Source organism: Syngnathus floridae, chromosome 5 (genome assembly GCF_059516105.1).
Source record: "Syngnathus floridae isolate MCC-2025c chromosome 5, RoL_Sflo_1.0, whole genome shotgun sequence".
NCBI lineage: Eukaryota > Metazoa > Chordata > Actinopteri > Syngnathiformes > Syngnathidae > Syngnathus > Syngnathus floridae.
In genome coordinates this window covers 2,757,022-2,780,700 of record NC_142417.1, presented here as the reverse complement: position 1 = coordinate 2,780,700, position 23,679 = coordinate 2,757,022, and the positions used below count along the sequence as shown (strand labels likewise).

General features: G+C 41.0%; 1 protein-coding gene across 5 annotated transcripts in view; it reads right to left on the bottom strand.

The window, feature by feature from the left end:
• Positions 1–23,679, bottom strand: part of LOC148397413 (netrin receptor UNC5C-like) — a 142,896-nt gene that overhangs the window by 73,515 nt on the left and 45,702 nt on the right. Inside the window, exon 1 of one of the 5 annotated variants that reach the window (XM_088375902.1) lies at positions 130–219. The exons of the other annotated variants lie outside the window; for them this stretch is intronic. Within the exon in view, the coding sequence (XP_088232028.1) occupies positions 130–136 (7 nt within the window). The 5' untranslated portion in view covers positions 137–219. Of the gene's footprint in view, positions 1–129; positions 220–23,679 lie in introns of those variants that run through there. 5 annotated transcript variants of the gene reach the window in all.

The following is a 23,679-nucleotide window of genomic DNA, read 5'->3' as shown; positions in this document are numbered from 1 at the left end:
AGCAATTCCAGCTAAGACGTCTGATCTTTAGAAATTACCAATCGCTTTTAACTCTGGGAGGAATGACAAAACATTCCCCGAGATGCACACACAAACACACACACACACGGAAACCAAGCTTGATTCCACCTGGCATTATGATGATAATCAGTCCGTGATTACTTCCTGATTTTGGAAACCTTTCAGCTGCTGTTGACCTAGCCCGAGTGGATTTGTGCTTTTAACCACTTCCTGTGGGAGTCAATTGGCTAGAAAAAAAAAATGGGTGGAGGGTAGAGGTAAGGGAGGGAGGGAGTTGATCTAAACAAGCAGGCTGAAAGGCCTTTTTGTTGCAGAGGTCATTAAGAGCAATCATGTTCGTTCCCATGTGTTCCATCACAGCATGCACACACACACTCTGGAAAAGATACACACAAATATACGCGTATTTATGAGGAATGTTGGGTGTTAGTGCCACTGTGTGAAAGCATGTGTTTGCAAGTGTGTGTGTGTGTGTTGTATAAGTCGGGAGCCTGTGTCAACATGGGCTGTTACCCCTGCTTACAGTTAGCAAATGTTGACCTTAACACAGAATTTATCAATATTTCATGTTTGAAAATGTCTTAGCTGTGTAAGAGGACACCTTGGCTGGCCAAGGATTGTATGGAATAGTGATTGAAAAATGGGAAAACACATTTGAAATACTTTGACTATCAAATATTTTTAGAATTGATTAGTCTATCGTTTAGTTAGTCGATTAATCGGGTACAATTTTAATTGCATTGGTGTATTAAAAATATGTTTTCCCTGATTTCTCTTCATGAAGCAATCATCTTTGTTTATTTGGTATTATTTAGTGATGACAAACACTTTGACTATCAAATATTTTTAGAATTGATTAGTCTATCGTTTAGTCCGTCAATTAATCGGATACAATTTTAAATGCATTAGTGTATTAAAAATATGTTTTCCCTGATTACTCTTCATGAAGCAATTTGTTTATTTGATATTATTTAGTGATGACAAACCAACTACACAACAGTTAAGCAATATCAGACAAGTAGGACTGAAAAGACAGCTGATTAAAGGACGTACAGTCAAACGGTGTCTCGAACAAAAGCGTAACCTGCAGCAAAACGGAAGAACACATTCTGACTGCGGTCATAAAATCACAAACTTTGAGTGAAACCCAAAAAGTGGATACCAAAGAAAAAATGATTTAAAGATTTTTGTTTTGACGGTTGCTGCTTGATGTGTGTTAAAGTAGGAGCTAATTGAAGGTTTAAAACTACATCACATGTTAGCATTGAGCTAGTGGACCTTTGCTGGACGAAATTATATGGCATGCTAGAACATTCTGGGTGTTTAAATACACATTACAGTGTTTAATTGTCTTTGCTTTTTTATGTGTCAGTTTTACAGTAAACGTCAACTGGGAGTGGCAAACAACTTGAAGCTGGCACACTTTGCCAATGCAAGCGAGATAGTCTCCTTCTGTCCGTTCCCTCAAAGCCATGTTCTACCATAGTGTCCCAAAGATTTTTTTCCCTTTATATTCTGGGTTTTGGTCGGGAAATTCTAAATGGCGCATTACTTTTCTAGCAAATTAGCTAATTAGTGGGTCTTGAGGTCATTACAAAAAGATAAATTTCCCCCCTGCCACTCAGTAAAAGGTTAAAGTGGTCTGTAATTTTGCAAAGGGATGGACTGGAACGCATTGTGTTGTTTGTGCATTTTTGTTGTTTGTGTGGGTGTGTGTAAGTGGTCAACAATGCTGTAAAGCTGCTGGGAAAGTGCTTCCAGTAAGACAGCTGATGACTCTCACGGAGACGGACAGACGGACGGACGGGCCAGCCAGTGTGTTATTGTGTGTCGTAGAACCATGTGTGTGTCTGTGAGGAAGGAGGAAGACCCCCGCTGCTGGGACTCTTTTCTGTCTCGTCACAGGTCAGCAAAGACACACACACTTTATTATGGGAGTCACAATGTACGCACAAATCAGTGCATGGAACTCTTTTGTAAAACCATATGGTAGCGATTGCTACACAAATATCCGGTGTATTGTTAAATTTAATAAACGAAAGGAAAATGGTACAAATCTATCGTTTAACTTAAAAATCAAAAAACTAAACAATGAAAAATAAAAGTATCCGATTTGTATTTCTGTATATATCTTCTTTGTGGAACTAAAGATGTTTTTTCTTTGTCGTAATCAATAGCAACAATATTTTTGTTCTTTCAACAGACTTTAACGTGAATTTTGAAAAACACATCATTTAGTACAGCATCGTTTAGCCCCACCCGTAATGACACGGGTGGTCTGGCACTCAAACAAGCCCACACCCTGCGGAACTATTTTGACGCCACTTCCCATGATACTTTTACAACTCCACCATCCATCACTCATTAAAATGAGCTGGACACGAAGCAGCTGTCTGTCGTATTCCCACGTTTAAAAAAAAAAAAAAAAAAAGTACTCTCACCCCCCCTCAGGAGTGGAGTCCAACGAGTGATAGCCGTCATTATGCGATGACTCATCAATCACCAAGTCATATTCTTCCGCTGCTATTTTGTGTTATCAAGAACGTTGATAACACTTGTGCAACACACACACACACACATACACTTTCAATGCTCCTTTTTGCACAGTGTGTTATACGTATCAGACATCCATTCAGCGCTTGGACAAAAGAGTCTGAAAGTCAAGTTTTCAAGGTTTCTGCTTTAAAAGATGTCACAATCCTTCACTGAACCAACGCAAAAGTCATCCCGCATTAACGGGAAATATATATTGCTAATCTACCAAGCCCTTTTTACCCGCTTGACATCCTTGACTTCATCCTTGAATCGTATCGCACCCCACGCATCGAGATACGCATCGAATCACCAGATATAAATCGCTTTGACGCCGATGATAAGTTGTTTCTTATATTTGGGCCTTAGGAGCGCTTTTACCTGTTGGTGCATATTGATAAACATGACCAAGGTCATTTTAAAAATTACATCCTCGAATCGTACTGCTTGCATCGATAATCGTATCCAATCGTCTATTGCGGAACGATAGAAACACCGAGAACTTACTGAACTTTCCTTCTCACACTATATAGCGATCCATTAAAAAGACTTTCCTGTACAGTTATTTTCATTAGGATAACAGAAATCAGACATTATAAAAAAGCAAATTTAAGCACTTTCCTCTAAAAGTCAATGTCGAGGTCATTGCAGTGTCTCAGAAGCTACAAAAAAAAAATAGATATCAGATAGTGCTTCCTCATGGGGCCCGCCACTCGCCGTCTTAGTGAATCTTATTAGCCATTAAAGAGCCGAGAAGTTGTCTGCAAGGGGCCGCTAACCGAGATGATTAACAGTTTAAAGTCTCATTTAACACGCGCAGATAGCTGCGGTCATGGCACTCTCCTCCATCAGCGGCCCTGGGCTCCCGAGCCGCACCGCCGCCACCATATGAACTTCACTTTAATAGATGTATTAATATAACCAATGGGCTTTAGCGAGCATGAAATTATCTTTGAAGGATGAATTAAAGCCTTATTGATTGTCTGCGAGATGTCGGCAGACCGCGCCGGGGACTCGCCGAGATCGCCGATAAATGACCATCACGTTGTTGCTGTGTCATTTCGGGACAAATATTTATCTTGTGCATCCTTAATCGCGAAGAACGGCAAATAACTACCGTGGATGAGTAAGCACGACCAAAGAAGGTGTTTACATCACAGTGAGAAGTAGTACATGCAAAAAAATCTCAATTTTTCTGATAAATGTTTCATACTAGGAGACTTTTTATGTATATTTGTGAGTTAAGAGTCACTCCAGTGAAATATACACAAATGGAAAGATTCAAATATGAATATGTTTAATAAACTACATTCGATTATAGTTTATTGCATTGTATTATTTTCAAAGCGGCAACTTTTCTGCCCACAGACAAAAACAATAACAAGCATGTTATTAAATCAATATATCCACGGCAGATTTTCTGATGTATTGGACATGAATACGTTTCACCAGGCAAGAACAAAGACATAACTCGAATATATGCTACTGATCAAATAAGACACCCTGGAAATCACCATTTGCATACTTGTTGAATAACGACATTCCGCCGCCTTAAGTGAGAACTGAGCGGGAGCGGGCACTTTTGATGTGCAACACGCTTGAATATTGTTCCCTTTATGACAAAAGGCTAAAAATAGATCAAGACCTGCTTTCATCCTCAATATACAGAAAAAGAGCATAAGTCCTACCTATATTCACATCATATTTCTTTTACTATTACTTCCGTTGGATTTTACATCAAGCTTTGTGAGAACTCGACAAAAGTCTTGCCACTAACTTTGATCCAATTACAATTTGGCGGGATTGTCAATCATGACAGGATGCACCAAAACTTCTCAAAAGTCCTAAAATGATCAGCAGGTCGACAACCATTTTGATTAAAAGCAGTGATTTTGGCGTCCAAGGGAATTCAATTTGGCAGAATCATGGCTACCACAAACGTGGATCAAGTGGAGCAGAGTTTGAAGGTTGAAATTTGGTTTAAAATTTCAAATTCGAGAGCGTCCAAACACCAAATTTGACTCGACTTGTCCAAAGTAATCCAACCAAATGAGCCCAAATTGGATTCAATGATACTTGACACATAATTTAGCCAAATGAGCATAAATGGAAATGAGTGACACTTGACATGTGGGCCCTTAGAAGCTCTGACGGGGGATTTTACCTCTTATGTGTCGACAGAGAGTTTGATAGCTCACCATGAGATATTTTTGTTCAAAGTGTCGTCAATCTGACCACTCAAATGAGTCTAAATCGCACAACGTAATAAAGTAGGTGGAGAAAATCAAAATTCACCATGGGGCATTTTGGTCAAAAGTATTTTTTGTTAACCAACCCAACATCTTTGGAGAGTTTTGCGGTTTGCCCCCGAACGTTTTTGGATGTCCAAATTTAAGGTCTGCATTTGTTGTTACCAGAAATTAAGACAAACAAAATCCTAATCTGGTAAATTTAACCATTTGTGTATTTTTTTGTTGTTGTTGCTGCATTTGTTTCAGACAGACAAAATCTTAATCTGGTAAATTAAATAAAATATAACGTTTTTGTGTTCCCTCATCTTCCTTCTTGAGCCTCACCTTAGTCTGCCTCTCCGCCAGCCACCCACCGGCTTAAATCTTTGTTTAACATGAGCCCAGCCCGTCTAAGCCCACTTTCTCTTTGCAAGGGACGGACGGGGAGGAAAACAACGTTAACAGGCAGAAAAGTTAAACAAAAGCCAGAGTGACGTACAAACACAGACCGGGCTTGCTTCTTCGGCCCGGCAGCAATCATAGAGGGCTCCATAGGAGGTAAGGTCAGAGGTCAAGTGTTAGAGTGCAGCCAACAAACGCATTCACGGCGCCTCTTTCAGTCTTTAGGCGCAGATCCAGACAATGGTGCCATTCAACGGATTTGGTTTCACCTGTCTCTGGCATCGGGGGGGGGGGGGAATTTTTCACTCATCTCTCTAAATCAAGTCCATACTTGTGGTGATTTTTACAAATTCGAGAAAGAGACCGAGAGAGCCATCATCCCGATAGAAACTGGAAAAAAAAGAAAGAAGGAATTCAGTGGAATGAGGCGGGCGGAGTTGCGACAAAACGGCAGGGGGTAACGAATAACGTTCAGGGTGCGGGTGACAAGTGTGTCATAGGACTTGAAGTGAGCGTTGAGGGAGGGGGAGTCAAGAATGGGACGTTTGAAGACAAGCGGTGTCCCTCGGTGATGCCGCCACATCAGATGAAGGCGGAGGGAGAGCGGCGACGGAAGAGAGCAACCAGGATGGGATGAGAGGAGGTTGGAAGTAGGCCTCGGCACCCTGCTGCGACCACATCAGTCAACACACACACACATAGTCGGGATGTGCCCCTCCCATTGCGCTAATGAGCTATTTACACACAAAGTTGACAGGGCGGCGTACACCGGGGAGATCACTCGGCGACAAATACAGAAAACTTCCACAGGGAAAAAAAAATAAAATAAAATTCCTATATCTGGACTTTCAAATAGTGTGTGAAATCTGTTGGTGGGCTTTAAATGATATGTATCTAGGCTGCCAGCGTCTTTTCAAAGCACACACACACACAATATCGACGTAGCATGGAAATAAACAGTAATTCTTTTTATTTGATCAACTACCGTATTTTCCGCACGATAAGGCGCACCTAAAAACCTCCAATTTTCTCAAAAGCCGACAGTGTGCCTTATATATGGACCAATATGGATTCGTAGATGAAGACTAACTTATTAAAGTAAGCTTTACGTTTTTATTTTGTGTTGTGTGATATTAACGTTTGAGCAACGTTGAGTTATTGATATATTGTTATTGTTTTCACTATTTCGAATGTTACTGCATTGTGATTGCATTAATGTTTGAGCAACGCTGAGTTATTTATTCTATGCGCTTTATAATCCGGTGCGCCTTATATATGGACAAAGTTTTAAAATGGGCCATTCATTCAAGGTGCGCCTTATAATCCGCTGCGCCTTATAGTGCGGAAAATACGGTAACTTTTTGTTCCGAAACAATATAACATATGACATTAATATTTTAATAGAGGTGTGCCTAATAATGTGGCCGGTGCATCCATCACCTTCCATGTCCGTACGCAATGTATACATGTAAAATACATTACTTGAAGAACATCTGTGTGAATAAAAGATGTGTTGTGTGCACTGGAACATAAAAATGGCCTTCATAATTCATATGAGCGTGCTGTCAGACACACGGGGGTGACAAAGTGACCAAGCCATGTCACGCTCGGCTGTTGTTGACACGGTGTTTGCCACCAGGTAGGACGCCTGGCCCCCGTGCGCATTTAATGACGCGTAACGTGTACTTTCGTGTCACATAAAAAAAATAAAAAATAACTGGAGACATTTTTACAACAAGGTCAATTGAACTTTAGTAGAGTAGCATTAAGGGCAGTGGCGCCGCCCTAGTGTCACATTGAAAAGTGACAAAAATACGGATGCACAAAACCCAGTCAAAAGATATTTATTTATTCATAAATGTATTTTATTCTAAAGCCTTTGACTTCGATTCACTTTAAGAAAAGCAGCGAGACAGTGAAAGAGAAAGCAACACAAAGAGTGAGTGACTTTGACAAATGACTGCTCTGAAACACTTTTACAGCGCTCGGCGAGGCTGCAAGGACAGTCAGACCTACTGCCTCTGTCTATCTGCTTGTGTGTGTGTGCGTGTGTGTGTGTGTGTGTGTGTCTGTGTGTCTGTGTGTGTGCGCATGTGTGTGTCCTGATATAAGGTGAAGCATCCAGTCAGCAACATGACAAACCAATCAAGTGGGGGGGGCGGTGAGAGGTTGACGGGACCACACACACACACACACACACACACACACACACACACACACACACACACACACACACACACACACACACACACACACACACAAGAACCCACAACACAACTAAAACTGCATAGCACATGGAATGCAGTCCACACGATCTTTTGACAAACACAACATCTGCCGTAACGCAAAACAAGTGATGACAAATTTCCAATTGTTGACTTGTATGAAAGCTGGAACCTGTAACTAAATTTTTAATGCAATTTTGAAAGTGGATGGAAAAACAATTATTTTCATTCCAGCATTCATTAGAGCAGGTACAGTTTCTCGCATATAGATTTATCGATAGCAGGCTTCCACAAATTCATTTAGGTAATCACTAATGGATTTTTTTTCTCCCCTTTCCTTCCTTGGGGCTGGGCAAACAACGTTAAATATCGGCAAAAGTGCTAAAGCATGTTTTTGCTTATGCTCCATCAACTGCACAAAAGTTAGTTTAGTAAATAAAAACCTATTTCAATAGTTATTTTACTCCATCTTTGATATTTAAACTCGCTAATCGGTTATCGACCCCAAAAATCCTGATCTCGTGAAGCCCGATTTTAATTAAACCGCAAGCCAATTAAGATTTGAAGTTAATTAAGAGGAAACCTATTGGGCGGTGGAGCAATCGGATTAAAAAGAGAGAGAGAGAAAGGTGACAGCGTGAAGTCTGAGCCCAATGGTAGACGACCTTCATGAAAGAGCCTGTTGTCAGCTTCCCTAACACAAACACGCACACACACGTGCATGCACACAGAACCAACCGCACATGGTACGATCACATGAACTTTCGAGCTCCTGGCCCTCGAGACCATTCAGTGCCTACGCCGAACATCTAGAAGACTGTATTTGTGTGTGTGTGTGTACTACACCAAATGTTTCCACTTACGCTTCGAGACGAGCAGTGAGCCGCGGATCATAAACATAAATAACATGTCTGCGACATGCTTTCGCCAGACAAGATGAAGAATTATAGCATTTTTCATTTTTACTCTGCATTTTCTAGCCTAGTTCAATGCACGGCCCCACTTCATAACGAACGAGCCACTGCTTTTCATGACACTTGTTGCAATTAAGAATTCTTGAATTTCCTCCCCTGGGGGATCAATAATCTATCTATCTATCTATCTATCTATCTATCTATCTATCTATCTATCTATCTATCTATCTATCTATCTATCTATCTATCTATCGTATTTTCCGCACTATAAGGCGCACCGGATTATAAGGCGCACCTTCAAGGAATGGCCCATTTTCTATCTATCTATCTATCTATCTATCTATCTATCTATCTATCTATCTATCTATCTATCTATCTATCTATCTATCTATCTATCTATCTATCCATCTATCCATCTATCCATCTATCCATCTATCTATCTATCTATCTATCTATCGTATTTTCCGCACTATAAGGCGCACCGAATTATAAGGCAATGAATGGCCCATTTTCTATCTATCTATCTATCTATCTATCTATCTATCTATCTATCTATCTATCTATCTATCTATCTATCTATCTATCTATCTATCTATCTATCTATCTATCTATCTATCTATCTATCTATCTATCTATCTATCTATCTATCTATCTATCGACAGCGCCTTCTTTAAAAACAAGGAAATCCGCTATTACAGGCGGAATGTCATTTATCGGCTCGTTCGCAGCTCACCAGGCAAGCGGGGGAGCCTCTCCGTGTGTTTGACTGCTATTTCCGAGGGGTCTAAAAGCGAGCCGGGGGTGACATCATCGGCCCACGTGTCCGTCTAAATATTACATTAGACGTGCTCCCTGGTGGGTCAGCGCTTGCTGCTTCTTTTCTTCTCAGCCACTATTTGTGTCTCTCGCCTTCTTTTTCATCTCTTTTTTGACCCCAGCTGCATCTGGCATGTCGCCACGCTACCGCTCAGAACCAATCACGCTTGTCGTCTGATTTGTTGCCTGGAAAAATGGCGGCCTTTGTTGCTTCTGCGGTTGACTGTATTTTGTACCCATCGAATTTCAGTTCAACATTCACATCATACAAGCATTTGAACTACTTATTTGCTCCAAGACTTTCTTGATTTATTACATTTATAAAGTCTACAGTAAATATCTCGATAGGAAAAAAAAACATTTCCACGCGATAAGAAACAATCCAATAAAAACTAGTAACAGAAACTGAGCACATTTATGTGCCACATGAACACGTATCCTTACGACACCCAAACTAGTTCATGGCGCATCGTTTATAACCTCAAAACCATCATAAACTGAGGACCTCCCGCAAAAGAGCCATCCAAAAAACCAGAACCATGAAGAAACGTCTTACCAAAACCATCATTAAAAACTACCGCGGCCGTGAAAATGACGACAAATGAATACGGTTAATATTCAAAACTCCTTTTTATAATCTTTGAACAATAATGGCTCTCACATAAAAGCCGCAGTTGATTGTTACTGGGTGTGTGGCCACTAAGGATAATCACACCTGCCAGAAGACCCCACCCTCCATTCCAGACGACCACTGGCAATTATTGCATTCCCCGTACGACCACGTGTAATTACACCCAGCTCACCTCGCTCACTGTCAAACTATTCGAAGACTCTATTTTGAGTAATGGAAAATGTGTACTTATTCTTTAAAACATCCGCAAGGAGTTTTTCTCTTACGCAAATCAAGTTGTTAGCCGTTTTATTCGAATTTGTGCAGCTACCAGCATGAAATAAAGCAACAAAAGTCCTTCAGTCTGAATACTTGTTGACATATTTGGCCGAGTTTAGCGCTTATTTCTTCTTTGGTCGCCGTGGCCATTCTGCCTGCGCAAGTGAACGGAAACAAAGTTAGCTCAGCTTGGCTAAATGTACGCTGCATAATGAGCACATTCACGGTGCTAGCTGACAGGCGGGACTAATTGGACCTTCAATGTCTCTCATGCTAACAGTGACTTGAAGGAAAAAAAGCGAAGAGGATAAAAAAAGGTCCCAATTGATGTTATCATTCAAGACTATGCTTTTTATGACCACACAGCAGAATGAAGCTGACACACAAACACACTATCATAATAAAAGGCAGCGAGTGTGCAAACGGATATAATTGGCCTCCCAGCAATCAAGCCCAATTACGTGGCGCTGTAATTGGCTTCGGGAGCGTCAACAAGGCAGCTGTCATTAAGTCGGAGCATGCCCTGGCATGACCACCCGCCAAAGTGCTTATCAGCTCACTTTATCTGCTTACTTTGGAACGCTGGGGAATAGTCCAGATGTAGAGTATACAGGCAAAATCTACTATAACTTTAACTGGTTGTGAATTTGACTGTATATTGAGAATTTACAGAATAGTCAAAGTCTGCTTTATTGTCAATTTCTTCACATGCCAAGACACACAAAGAAATCGAAATTACGTTCCCACTATCCCACGGTGACAAGACATAGTACACAATATATACATACAAGTAAACAACACAAAAAAAAATTTTAAAAAATAAAATAATAGTCATTATATAGGTGCTAACTACTTTCTAACTTCTTTCTAGGTGGTTTCGGAGTGATTGTCAACTAGCTGCAAACTGCTTTCTTACTTGTAGCTAACTGGACTGTATATTGAGTATTTACTGAGTACCCCGAGACTGGTTACAAGTTATCGGCTTTTTAGTGTTTCCTGTTTCCCTTATTGGTTGTTCACAGGCTGCTAAGTAAATGTTGAGTCGTTTTTGAGAAATTGCTAACTGCTTGCTCGCATCCACATGAATCTTGAGAAGGCTTCAAATGATTTTTTTTTCCCCACGCATTGTATCGGTTATTAATATAAATGTGGTAAACAGAATATAGTCAATAAATATTCTTTTTTTGTTCTATTCCTGTCACCATTTGGGCAGCTCACAGACACTTTGCATCGGTCTCTGTAGATTGCGCACTCGCTCAAACTCCCCTCGGTCCAGCTTTTGATTAGCATCATGCCGGCCTGACGCTTTCATGTCGCTCGTACGCAACTTTTGTTTGTTTTCTGCAGATGCTAATCTAGCTTTGTCAGCGGGACACTGGCAACACAAATGATAATTCTTATTTTGGGAAAAGTAAACAATGACTTTTTAAACAATTTCACGAGATTTTCTGTGGTTGTCACTCACTGGTTGCTAACTAGCCGCTAACAGGTTTCAAGCCGGTTACAGATATTGGCTTAATTTTGGAACCTCTTGGAATCATGTGAGTGCTTCTTGCCATTTTTTTGAATTGTTGTGCAAACTGGATATTCTTTACGGAATAAAGGCTAACTGGGTTACACAGCGGATGATCCAGTAGCAGATTCTGAGCAGGTCAGTGAACTTGTGCAGCAAAACAAGAAAACTTTAAAGCGCAACTTAGCCTTTCTATTCCTTCACTTTCATGGCGACGTGAGCCTTTGAGCTGCCGGTTGGGCAGATGTTCAGTTTTAAGCTTCTCACTCGTCACTAATTGTAAATTGCTTTTGGCACGTCTTTGATGTTTGTCTGCGGGAGACTCAAAACCACCTGACAAAAAGTATCGACAGAGACAGTAATTTAGCGAGAATCGTTGGTTCGCTGTCAGGAGACAGAAAAGAAATGCAAAGAACGTTTGAAAGCAGCTTATGGGAAAAAAAGAAATTGGAGGCTAATTTTGCCATTCCGCACTAAGCTGTAAATCATCTTTATCAGCGCGCTAGCAATACTGAAGGGATTACAAATTGGACTCAACTAATTTAATATCACTTGCAATTAATATAAATTTGCTAAAATATTGACGCAAAGGGTTCAAATAAGGTGATTACAGTTTATCGACTGCATTCTTCTCCTTTAGACAGCAAGATTATTTTTTGATTATTAGCTACCTAGCTGCTAATTCAGTGTTGGTTACTAACTAGCGAGTGATTTGTTAATGAGCAGCGATCACAGTATACAATCCGATTAAATACCAAAATATTGTCCTTCTGGGTTCCATTTTTGTTCATTCAGAAGCAAGCTGTTGAGGGTGCCACAGTGACATGTGGGCAATTAGGGGCGCGGCAAAGATTAGCCTCTATTAAGGTTATAATCTAATCAACCTTTCAAGAGGGATGGACATTTTCAGGATCACTTCACTGAACTCCCAAACTCTCTGGGGTTCCCGCCTCCCCCCTAAAAACAGAAAAAAGACAAATCCAAAACGGCACCTTAATTGAGGTCAAAATCCTCATTAAAGAACCCGGGGATTTTTTGATTCCATCACAGCAGGGTCTGAGTGTGGGGAGAAGTAACATCATGTCAGAATAAAAGCCACTTCTCTGAACTTTGGTGTTAGTAGAGCTGAACCAAGTTTTTTTTTTGGGCTGGTCCAGCAATGGTACAGGCCACCTAGAAATTATTATAGTCAAGCCAATTTTTGAGTTGACTTCCACTTTAAAGACACTCGACTAATAAATCTTCAGTTGAGTACATATGCACCGTGGGCTAGTGTGGGAAATTTACATTTTCAAGCAGGTTTGAAAGAGGAAAATAAAAACCCCGTCATGATACACACTTGTAACTCATTAGAGTGTTTTCTGTCACACGGAGACACAAACACACACATATATACGCACACTCAGAAACAATCTCCCCAAAACAGAACAGGAAAATTAAATTAGCTCCAAGGCCTTTCACGCCTGTGAAAAGCAAAAATACGAAGTAAATAAATATTCATCCTGCTAACAGTGTGCTCCCTATTAGATAGGAGACCTGTTGACTGGGAAACAGGAGAAAATCATTATGAGCAATTAAAAGCAGGGGAGCAGTTTTGTGTGTGTATGTGTAGTCCTGCACCAGACTGGAACTTGAATGCATCGTTGCACTCAAAAGTCATGCTCATTGAAATGAATGGAAACGTGAATGCATGTTTAAGGGATGGTCATTTAGCTAACATTTCCTTGATTAATTATAGTCACAGCAAGTAAAACTGACCTTCCAAAGACATTTTAGAAAATGTTCCCATCTCTGTAGTATACATACAAATTTGGAGCAATTGTGTGAAGTTTCTGGGAGGAGTCAGGAAGCCTTGCAAATGGCCAAAATGATTCCAAAAAGGCCAAAACGGCTAGACATGCTTCCTTTTGTGCTACTTATGAAAGACATGTTTGTCAAACCTCCTGTTGCTAAATTAAATCGAATGTGGGGGTCACGCCGGAATCCAAATTCAAATTTTCAACAGTTTGAACAAGCCAAACCAATTTGGTGAGTTTTCTATGCATGGAAAAGCTTTCAAAATGGCAAATTATATTTTCGCCTGAGAAAAACAAGTCCATCAATCACTGTTTGATCATCTCTTTGATTTCAAATAATAAACAAGTAAGCCTACTTATGAATGCTACTTACTTAGAAGAGCGTCTTACTGTATCTTCGACCATACAATGAACTCATTTTGTTCTCTCCCTAAACTTGCGCAATCACTTCTATTTCACAGAGTATGAAACCACAAATTGCCTCACTCGTAAAGCGTCATGTACACACTTTTCATTCTCGTGTGAAAAACAACAAACTCTCAACTGGCTCTCAGTTCCATGCCACTGGAAACAAGAACAAAAATAAACCTAGTCAACTTTGGGAAATGAGCTTACTTGAGTTGTTCTAGGGCGGAGGCCAAGCATGAGCGTGGACTGAATGCCCCCTGTGTACATTTTTTTTTTTTTTTTTTTTTAAATAGAAACAGGACGAGAAGAGTTGGGATAGTGTGTGTAATATTGTCGCATCTATCAGTGGACAAGCTACATGGAGGTGTTTATTGGTCACAGAATGTAATAAGCTATTTCCACATGTGACCCTCAGCGTGTACTATGTGTGCGTGTCCACGAGTTTTTTTTTAGCCCCCTGGGCATTGCAATCGTAGCCGGAACGATTGGAGCGGTTACTGTTTCAGAGTCCAATCCGTGCAACAAATATACTGTATACTCATTTATTTAGGATTTAGTCTGTGTCTATTAAATGGAGTGTGTTGTGTCTATTAAATGGCGAGTTTGTTGACAAAACGACAAAAAAAATGGCTTTAATTTGAATTTTTTAGTGCTGCAACATATCTCAAGTTCACTGAAATCGAAAGAGTTCGCATTTCAGCACTTGATGCGCTCCTTTTAAAACAAACACTGCTTGCTTTGAGACAACAGCAGTTGAATAATTAAGCAGCAGCAAATGCGCCTTAATAGTCGATTAGATGCAACAATTAGGAGAATGAGTGCAAAACCCGTCTTTGCATTTTTAACACCAGACTCCAATGGCTTTGTTTTCTATTGTGCCGCTACACAATCATGAGAACAGAACCGAAACATACTATTAAACTAATTCATTTTAAAGAAACAGCTATATATTTTCCTTACAGTTGCATGAAATCAATATGTAATATTTTTTTCCATTTTTTTTCCATAAATTAAAAAAACATTTCATACTCAATTAGGCATTTAATTTTGTCAAGCAAACCAATTTTTAAACTCATTGTTCCAAAACATCTCTGATAGAATAACTTATATAGTAATACAAATATTTAATAATAATCATCATCATCATTTAGAACCTTTCTATATATCTAAACAAGTTAGAAAACTTTTTTTTTCTTCTGTGACACACAATCACACTTTTAAAAAAAATGTATATGAAGGTGTCATTATTATCCCAGACCAGACCACCACAGCACTTTTAATCTTGCGCACCACTTTCAGGGAGTCCCCGCACTAGATCATAATGTAATCACTGCACCAGCAGTCCCCTCTAATGTTCTCAATGATTTATTTTAGGCAACTGGCGAGCAAAACTTAGCAAGCCATGTCCTTGCAAAAAATAAATAAATAAAAGCAAATATGTTAGGCTACCCATTTGCAGCTCTGATGAGTATATTCAAAAGACACTAGCTTGCTTCAATGTTCTGCAGCCTTGAAAAGCGCAACGTCTTGTTTGTACTTAACGGCACACACACACACATGCGCACATTCGACTGTTCTTTGCCATTTCTTTTTTTTTCCTGAGTTGAGGCCACTGATAGTGGAGAGGAAACCAAGAGGAAAATAGCCTCAAGTCCAACTCATTTACTGCCGTATGCTTTTGCGATGCAGCCGACAACCCTCGTAAGGAAAAATACATTTGAAAAAAAATGAGATCATTAAGAATGCGGCACTGATCCGTTAGTTTTACAAATCATCTAAATTGAAATACTGGGGGGGGTCAAAAAATGGAAGTTAATACAGACTGGGAATATTCCACTTTTGTCCAATTTTAACAGACTTGCCTTCTTTCTCTACCCTCATCGCTCCTTCTCCCGCCCAGCTACCTTTAAGTGCTCGGAATGGGAGAGAGAAAGCATCCAAAGCCACTTTCCAAATCCCCATGTGTGTGCTTGTCCCCATTTCTAAGCATGTGTGTGCGTGTGTGTGTGCGGCCGTATGAGGCAAAGTGCAGAGGAATCAATACAAAAGTGAAGATGTCAAGCGTAGACGAGTGCTCGGCACCGATTGGACCGCAGATTATCCGTCCCCGGAGTGTCATGACGTCTCCATGTGAGTGAGATCTAAGTCATGTACAATGTATTTACGTTTGTGTTTATGACATGTTATGTCATAAATGCAATTTCTGCTCTTATCAGTATAATCAAGAAAAGCGTAGCAAAGATAGAAATAGAACGACTAGACTGTGATGATAAAATTACAAAACGAAACAAATTTGGATATAATTTTCGCGATGGCGACTTTCGCCTTTTTTTCCACGACATCTTGCACAATACAACTTCTCGGCTGTGTCCAATGAACAGAATGCGTTATTGATACACAATCGGAATAAACACAATTGCTAGAAATAAATCCTAGAAAAAAAAAACGTCAATCCTGAAGATGAGCCTTTCACACCACGATCTTGTACCAGATGAAGTTCACCGAGGGAAACTTTAGTTATCTAAATCAGCAAAGCCGCATCGGTTTTCTAACCACTTTGGTGAGTTCTGGCTGACAGAGCTCCAACGCTACATCTGTATTTCAACACTTCAATGAGACTGCAGTCGTGGTTCTGGTCCCAGGCTTTCGCACTTCAGTCCTGGCAATGCAAAAGACTTTTTTTTTTTTTTTTTTTTTACACACACGAACTGTCCTGTCCATTACAGCTCTGATACAAACCCCAAAGCCAGAAAATTGTCGGGTATACTTTATCCCCCAGTGGGAAAACTGCAGACGTTTACAGACAGTTTATGAGCGGTTTCATCTTGAGAGAAATTTCAAAAACCATTTGAACAAAAAGGCCTCTTGTTAAATTTGTTAAAGAATCATTGATCAAATGATGCTCCCCCTCCCCTCTATCATTGAGGATCTGAATAAAAAAAAAAAAAAATCCTCAGTAGCCTCAAGGCCTCCACTGGCCTAAATGAGGTAGCCTTGTAGTCTGGTAGCACGTGGGTGGGCCCGTTGTTCACAGCCCGCTTAAGCTTTTGTCCCCCGTGAAGCTTGACTGTGTATTATGTGGCCCTCAGACAGCCGTAATTTTTTATCTCTAAAAGCACCCTGGGGTCAGAAATTTTTCATAAAACGCTCCCAGGTCCGTTCCGCTTTAGCATTTGGGCCGGGAGGCGACGTTCCGTTTCAAGTAGACGACTAAGTGGTGCCATCTGAGCGCCGGTGTGTGTCCCGGGTCCCGTCTTCTTGCTGGGTTGGCAGGCCCAGACGATCGGGGGGGAGGTGGCATCCCATTGGCCAGCCTGCGGTTTGTGGTGCGGCGCGGTCTGGGCTGCCACACATTCCCACCTCATCACATTCTTTCCCCTTGCCTTAACTGTAAGTTACCACTGGGTTGGACTTCCTCCTCATGCGACAACGTTGTAAGTCAGAGTTGCGGAACGCTGTCAAAAATGTTGTTTACGTGTCAAAATGAAGTAAAAGCGCCCCTCTTGAGTGTTCCGCCTCAGTCCCATCTGACTGCCATTACATCCGACACTTGAACAATCCTCACAGGAGCTTTATGAGTAAATTTATTGTGAAAATTTGGCAAATTGTCATCATTTGACACTGAATTGAATCTAAAACAGAGTAGGAAAAAAATGGATGTTTTATGCATAAATGCCAACATGTTTACTTGTCGAAGTGGCTGTCAATCACACGACAAGAGACAGCAGTTGTCGAGACAAATCGGGCATGCGTGAGCAAGCGGCATTTTGAAAGTTTGATTTTTGCTTTCTAAGTCAGTAAACAACCCAAAAAAGCAACAAAGCCCGCATTGAAGACACATAACACCAATTTTCGATTAGTTCGGTGCGGGTCGGACCGATGAATTCTGGTCAGAGTTGTTAGGGCGAGACGACATTGGAATTTGTAAAAATGCCGGGTTGACTTTTTAGCGCCCATTTTGTGTCACAGAAAAAAGCCTGCAAAAAAAAAAACATCCAATCAAGCCAGATTTCTACAAAGTTTGATTCAGTACAGCTCGTATTGGATTCAAATTTTCCAGTAAGATTGGGAAAATGCAATAAAAAAAATCTAGTAAAATTACTTAGAAATAATACAATTAAAAAATGAAATATTTCATTAATTGTGACCAGCAATGTTGATCTCGCCTACAGTAAACCGTCCTCATGTCACAAAGTGATGGCCTATCCTATAAGGATGAGGTGAGGAAGAGGAACAAACCAAGAAGCAAAGACAGAGTCGGACTTAATTGGTTCTGCCACCATACACCTCTTTGAATGCTAAGTAGCTAACCCGGCATGGCGTAGGTAACCTGACATGGACTCTGACTGACAGTCATCAGTATACGGAGGTAGGCCGGAAGAGGTTACGGGGGATCATCGCAACGGAGATAATGGAATAGTTCACCTGAGAGGGCTGCTCAGGTAAACAAACGAACGTCAAACCTTACCGTTAAAAATGGATTGGTTGAAAAAAAAAAATAATAATGACTTCACTCCTCGAATTTGGAAGGCTTATATATCATAGAGACCCACAAAAAAAAATCTCTGGAAGCCACTGTGGCTGACAGCAGTTCTTGCGTGAGGGTTTTTAAAGTAAGCTAATAATTATACTGTAAAAACCCGTGAAAAACAATCGCTTGGGAAAAAAAAACAAAAAAACATTGCTAGGGCGTGAACGATGAACTGCTCGGCAACATTTTATTTTGTGCAATACCCATGATGGGGGGGGGGGGGGGCAAAGTAGTGAGGTTAAAAATCCCCTTATTTCTAAGCTTTGATTCTTGTATATAACTCGGAAAAGCGAAGCATCGGATGGGTTTCCGACATAAAAACACTGCAGCGTCAGGAGAGGCAGAAACACTAGAAAGGTTAACGCAGACGCATACAATATGGTATTAATTAGCATCGCATCCGTGGCCCGTTGCCACCCTGTATCAGCATTTGTGCGCATGTGTGTGTGTGTGTGTGTGTGTGTGTGTGTGTGTGTGTGTGTGTGTTCAACAGTAGTCAAAAGAGAGACAAAGACAACATGTGTTTCAAATCGTCCGCCGACTGCAAATATACATGTAATAACTACCGCATGTCAACAGCCATGCAAACACACATCGGTGTGTACAACCTTTGAGTGTACTTTGGGCCTACACACACACACACATGGATGGTCATTTGGCATGCACAGATTGCATCCAAACAGGCAACTCATTAAGTTGTGGACATTTATTTGCCAGCTGCTGTTGCCTTTAAAGTTGCGCAATGCGTTTGTACTACATGTTCTAGTTCTTATTCTGTCCTTTTTTTTCATCACTCCATCCCTGTGGCCATCATTATCAACCTCACGGGCAATGTTGGGGATTTTTCAATGCAAAAGAAGTGAAAAGAGCACAACACATATTTAATTGTGTGGGTGCAAAGCTGAGCGTTGAAGTTGTGTTAAAGTGTAAAAAGGGTTAGGGTTAGGGTTAGGGTTGAATTTTGTTCATTTTTATTGCGTCAGGTTGCACAAAATAAAATCATCTAGCTAAAGATACACTTTTAAGTCAATTCTTAAATGTAGTCAGCCCCACCAGTAACATAGATTGTTTTCCTCTAATTATTGTATCGTATTTTCTGCAAACTATTTGTCTCTGGAGGTTGTATAAGTTAACAACATAGAATAAGGATGAGTGAGCTTCGGGGACGCCGACGTCAACAAAACGTTAGTAATCTCACGACTTCCTGTACGAGAACGTAACGACAGCTGCGACGTGACCTCCTCGATGCTCCCCGAGTGGGACGTTAAGGCCCATCGCAACACCTCAACCTTCCTCTCCCCATTTTCCCATCAAAACAATGTAAACTTGTCACTTGTGATTTCCACTTTAATTTGCTTGAAATATTCCACAATAAAAGCCGCTTCTAAACAGACGGACAAGCTGACTAACAAGGCACAAGCTGACGTGAGAGCGGCGCTCTTATTGCGCCCATTCATCCTGGCGCGAGAGCAGTGTAACCTTTTAGACGAGGGGATGCTAAATCACGGCCATTATTCTGCGCTCCCCGGGCGCTCGCTTTCCATTGACTAACTGTTCCCCGAACCGTGCGATGGGAGGGCGGGCCGAAAAGTCGCCGCATCCAAACTATTCGATTGAGAGGAGGGTCCAACGGCGGTAAAACGCAAACAAGAGGGGGGAGACGTGTCACTTTGATTCATATCGCCAAATTAATACGAGCCTCTCTCGTGCGGTCTTTTCCTGAAGAATCCACGCTGGGCCCGCAGATGAATAGAACTTTTGTTCTGCACGATATACTGTAGTAAAGTTTATTAGTATATCTGTAGACGGGAAATTCCCCCGTACGTCTTGACGTGGTTTAAGACCCCGCTGCACAAACAGAAGAGAAAAATGAAGATAAGGTTCCATAGAGTTGCAATTTAGTCAAAGAGCGAGGAGCACAAGGAGTATCGCTAGCAGGTGTGGTGGTGGTGGTAGCCATAATATTAGTCGTAGTAGCCTAAGTAAGGCAAGACAACTGAATTTAAAATTGCGTACATTTTATACACAGGTGTATAAAGTTATAGAAAGCTGCATCACGCAACCAAAAGCACAACATCTAAAAGTATTTATAAACAGAACAAGTAGTAGCGGTAGCGGTAGCTGTAGCGGTAGGTGTAATTGTAGTAATAGTTGCCGTAGTCCCTTCACGACCACATTATTGAGACAGAAGCTCTCATAGTTGGACCGAGTAAATGTGACTTTTCGCCTCCAAGCCAACTAAAATGCCAACTTGGCCAACTGTGCGTGTGTTTGTGTAGACTGACACCATCTCGACAGCCGATAATAGTTGCTAGCGGCCTGATGCTACCCCTCTTGGACTGGACAAGAAGAATTTTGACAAGCGTTTGCTTCCCCTGGCACTTTTTGGTTTTGTTTAGCTGTGACTGTGACACAAGATGTTCATTCACATTATATCACATTACTGAATCCACTACAGATGATATTACAATACTCACAGGCATATGTTCTTTATCCTTTGAGATTATTGACTAATATTACTGTAGCTTATTGAAAATTGTGGGGGAAAAAAAATGGATTCTTCACACTAAATTTCATGTCGTTTTTATAAAGTACAATTTTTTACAGTGCTATTTTTACAATTAAAAACTACTTTTCAGGGAAGGCTGGAACAGATTAATAGCATCTCTATTTATTTCAAAGGGGAAAGGTGATTTGAGATGTAAACGTGTGTGTGGACGCCGAACAAATTAAATTGATCATACTGGCCACAATTTTATGAGTAATGCCTCACATTACTTCAATACTTTTGCTCCTATTTGGTGCTCAGCACAGACAAGCAGTCAGCAGTCATCAAATATGTGCAGATATTCGAAAGCAACTCATCTGAGAAAGTGACACGAGTGTTGACGCCTGGGATGGAGTTGTCAGGTTAAAGATGGAAACAGCGGCATTGAGGTCCGGGGATACTGTGTCTGATTTATGGCTGCCCCATATTGTCTTCAATATTAGCAAAAATATGAGCATCCTTATGACATCACTCAGAAGTACAAAAACTGCCAATGGGTGAGAATTAGAGCAATTAGCTGAGGATAAAATGAGAATACTAGAAAAATGTGAATATGTCGGGAATTAGTGTATGGCATGAAAGGTTTTCTTTCCCTGGAAGTAAACACTTGGTTTGGAGAATAAATTAGGCAAATGTTTGGGGGAATTTAGGGCACTGGCCTTCCTTTCACCCTCCGCTGCCCTTTTAGGTGCTTTGTCTCCTTGAGCGAGACCTTCCACCCAAAAATGCACGCCGAGACATCTCGGTTTTGTTGCTAACTGAGATTTCGCTCTTTTGCGCTAACATCGAAACTTTTTTTCCAAGTTCTTTTCACTACGGAATTATTTATCAAGGCCCCTCAGGCAAGATGGTACAGTAGAAAAATTGACTAAAAGTCACAGGGCGGGTGGCTGCCTCCTTGTCACCCGCGGTAACGCAATGAGGACGTAAACGCCTCTGACAGTCTAGACATGGAAGTGTGACACATCCTGGGGACATGTGGCACATACGGCTAAGGCAAAGGGAAGCAAAGTACGATTTGGGGGGCGGGGTTGAGACAGAGACACAAAGTGACAGGATGGTGCATGTTGCTGGGGCAGATAAGAGCCCGACTACCAGCCAGCTAATGGGTTAGAAGTAATGTGACCTACTGACAGTCAGAAGGTCGGAAGAAGCTCAGTTCGTCACACTCGTCTCCTCAAAAAAACGTCAACTCCCTTTAATCATACTCAAAAGTTTTCCGCGTGGATTTTCATCCATGGAAAAGTTTTTTTTCTAATTGTAACGGTTTCCGAAATATCTGTGCCCCCTGTTGTCCCGATAGAGTACAGATGGGCAAACGGTAAATTGCCAAGTTTGTTGTCAATGCAAACTAATTTAGCCGTAACCAAGTGTTAAACTTTGATGATGGTCGTTCTGCTCGCAACTTTAATGTTGTCATTAGCTTAGCTTGAAGGCGGTAAAAACGGCATCGCATCACATTTCCTCGCTTTGTTTGTTGTATCAGGATCAGTATTTATTGTCTCAAAGACTCTTGGGAAATTATGTGCCGACATGTGAACGCAATTTGCTTTAATGTTGATGAGATGCAGGTCGTATGGCGGCGCTAGGCGTACACAAACAACCACTGCGTTGCTACGTTTCAAACGGCTTTAACAGTCAATTGCTGTAACAACTAATGAGAGTAATGCGGTCACGGACTTACTGATGGGCTCTAAAGAAAGGGAATATATACGGGTGCGTTAGAGGGGAGAGATGCTAAATTGGACTGATGCTAACTACGGGCAAGACACAGCTGGGCAATGCGATATTGTGAAACATATCAATTTGTTATTGTGTGTGGTCAGCTTTCAAATTTTCTCCGTAGCTTCACTTGAATGCCAGCATTGTTTATCAAAATGGAATTTGGTCGGCGTGTCTAACATGGGAAGATTTACCAAAAAGTCTCAACGATTGATGTCATAAACGCAATGTCCTTTTAATTATGTATAAAAGACAAATGGGGGAGACTAAATTGTGAGTTTTTGTCACCGAGTGTGGCCAGGCTGGCAAAATTTGATCATGTCTGTAAAATCCAAAATGAAACCCAAGCTGAAACTAGTTTTTTTAGTGTCTTTGAGTAGACCCACAAAAAGTCAAGCTAACACACAGTCAGCCATTTTGGTTTGAATTGGCCGATTTAGGGTTTTTCTTTTCCCCGACGACGTGTGGTTCCACCGCTCCATGTTTCGGCCATGTTTTAGAATTGGTCTTAATGGTGTAATAAGAGAGATAATCACTGTATGATTGAGTTGGGAAACGAGTGTCATCAGACATTGGCCAAGTCGTCAATAAACGAACGCAAGTACCGACACCCTGCGAGTTTCAAGTTTGTTAGAGGGAAATAAAGCGGTGGGGAGGGGGGCAAAATTTAATCTGCATGACACCAGCGGGGAATCTAATAATGGCGACACAAGTAGGGGCTTGTTTAACGATTTTCTCCCTTTGCCTTTTTCAATTAGGCTAACTCGCTGTGATGTGGCCCTCGTGCCGTCTGCCCCCTTTGATTTTCAAAGCCCAATATTGGAGCAAATTGTAATGTCGCCACGCTCCGTTTTACGACTTCACATCGCGACCAATCGATTTTGGATTTCCCAAAATCCACCAGCTGGATGGGAGATGTTTGTTATTAGCTGGGTGCCTCTCACATTTATTAACTTCGATAACAAATGCAAAGGGGTGTCAAATTAAGCACAGTTTGAGAGCAAATAAATTGCTTTGTCGTGGCTCCCCCTACAGGTGTGGAGTGGTAATCGACTGACTGTTGACGCAGTCGTTGAGAAAAAAAACATTCGAAATATTAAATATAAATACAAAAAGACAATGCAGCTTCTT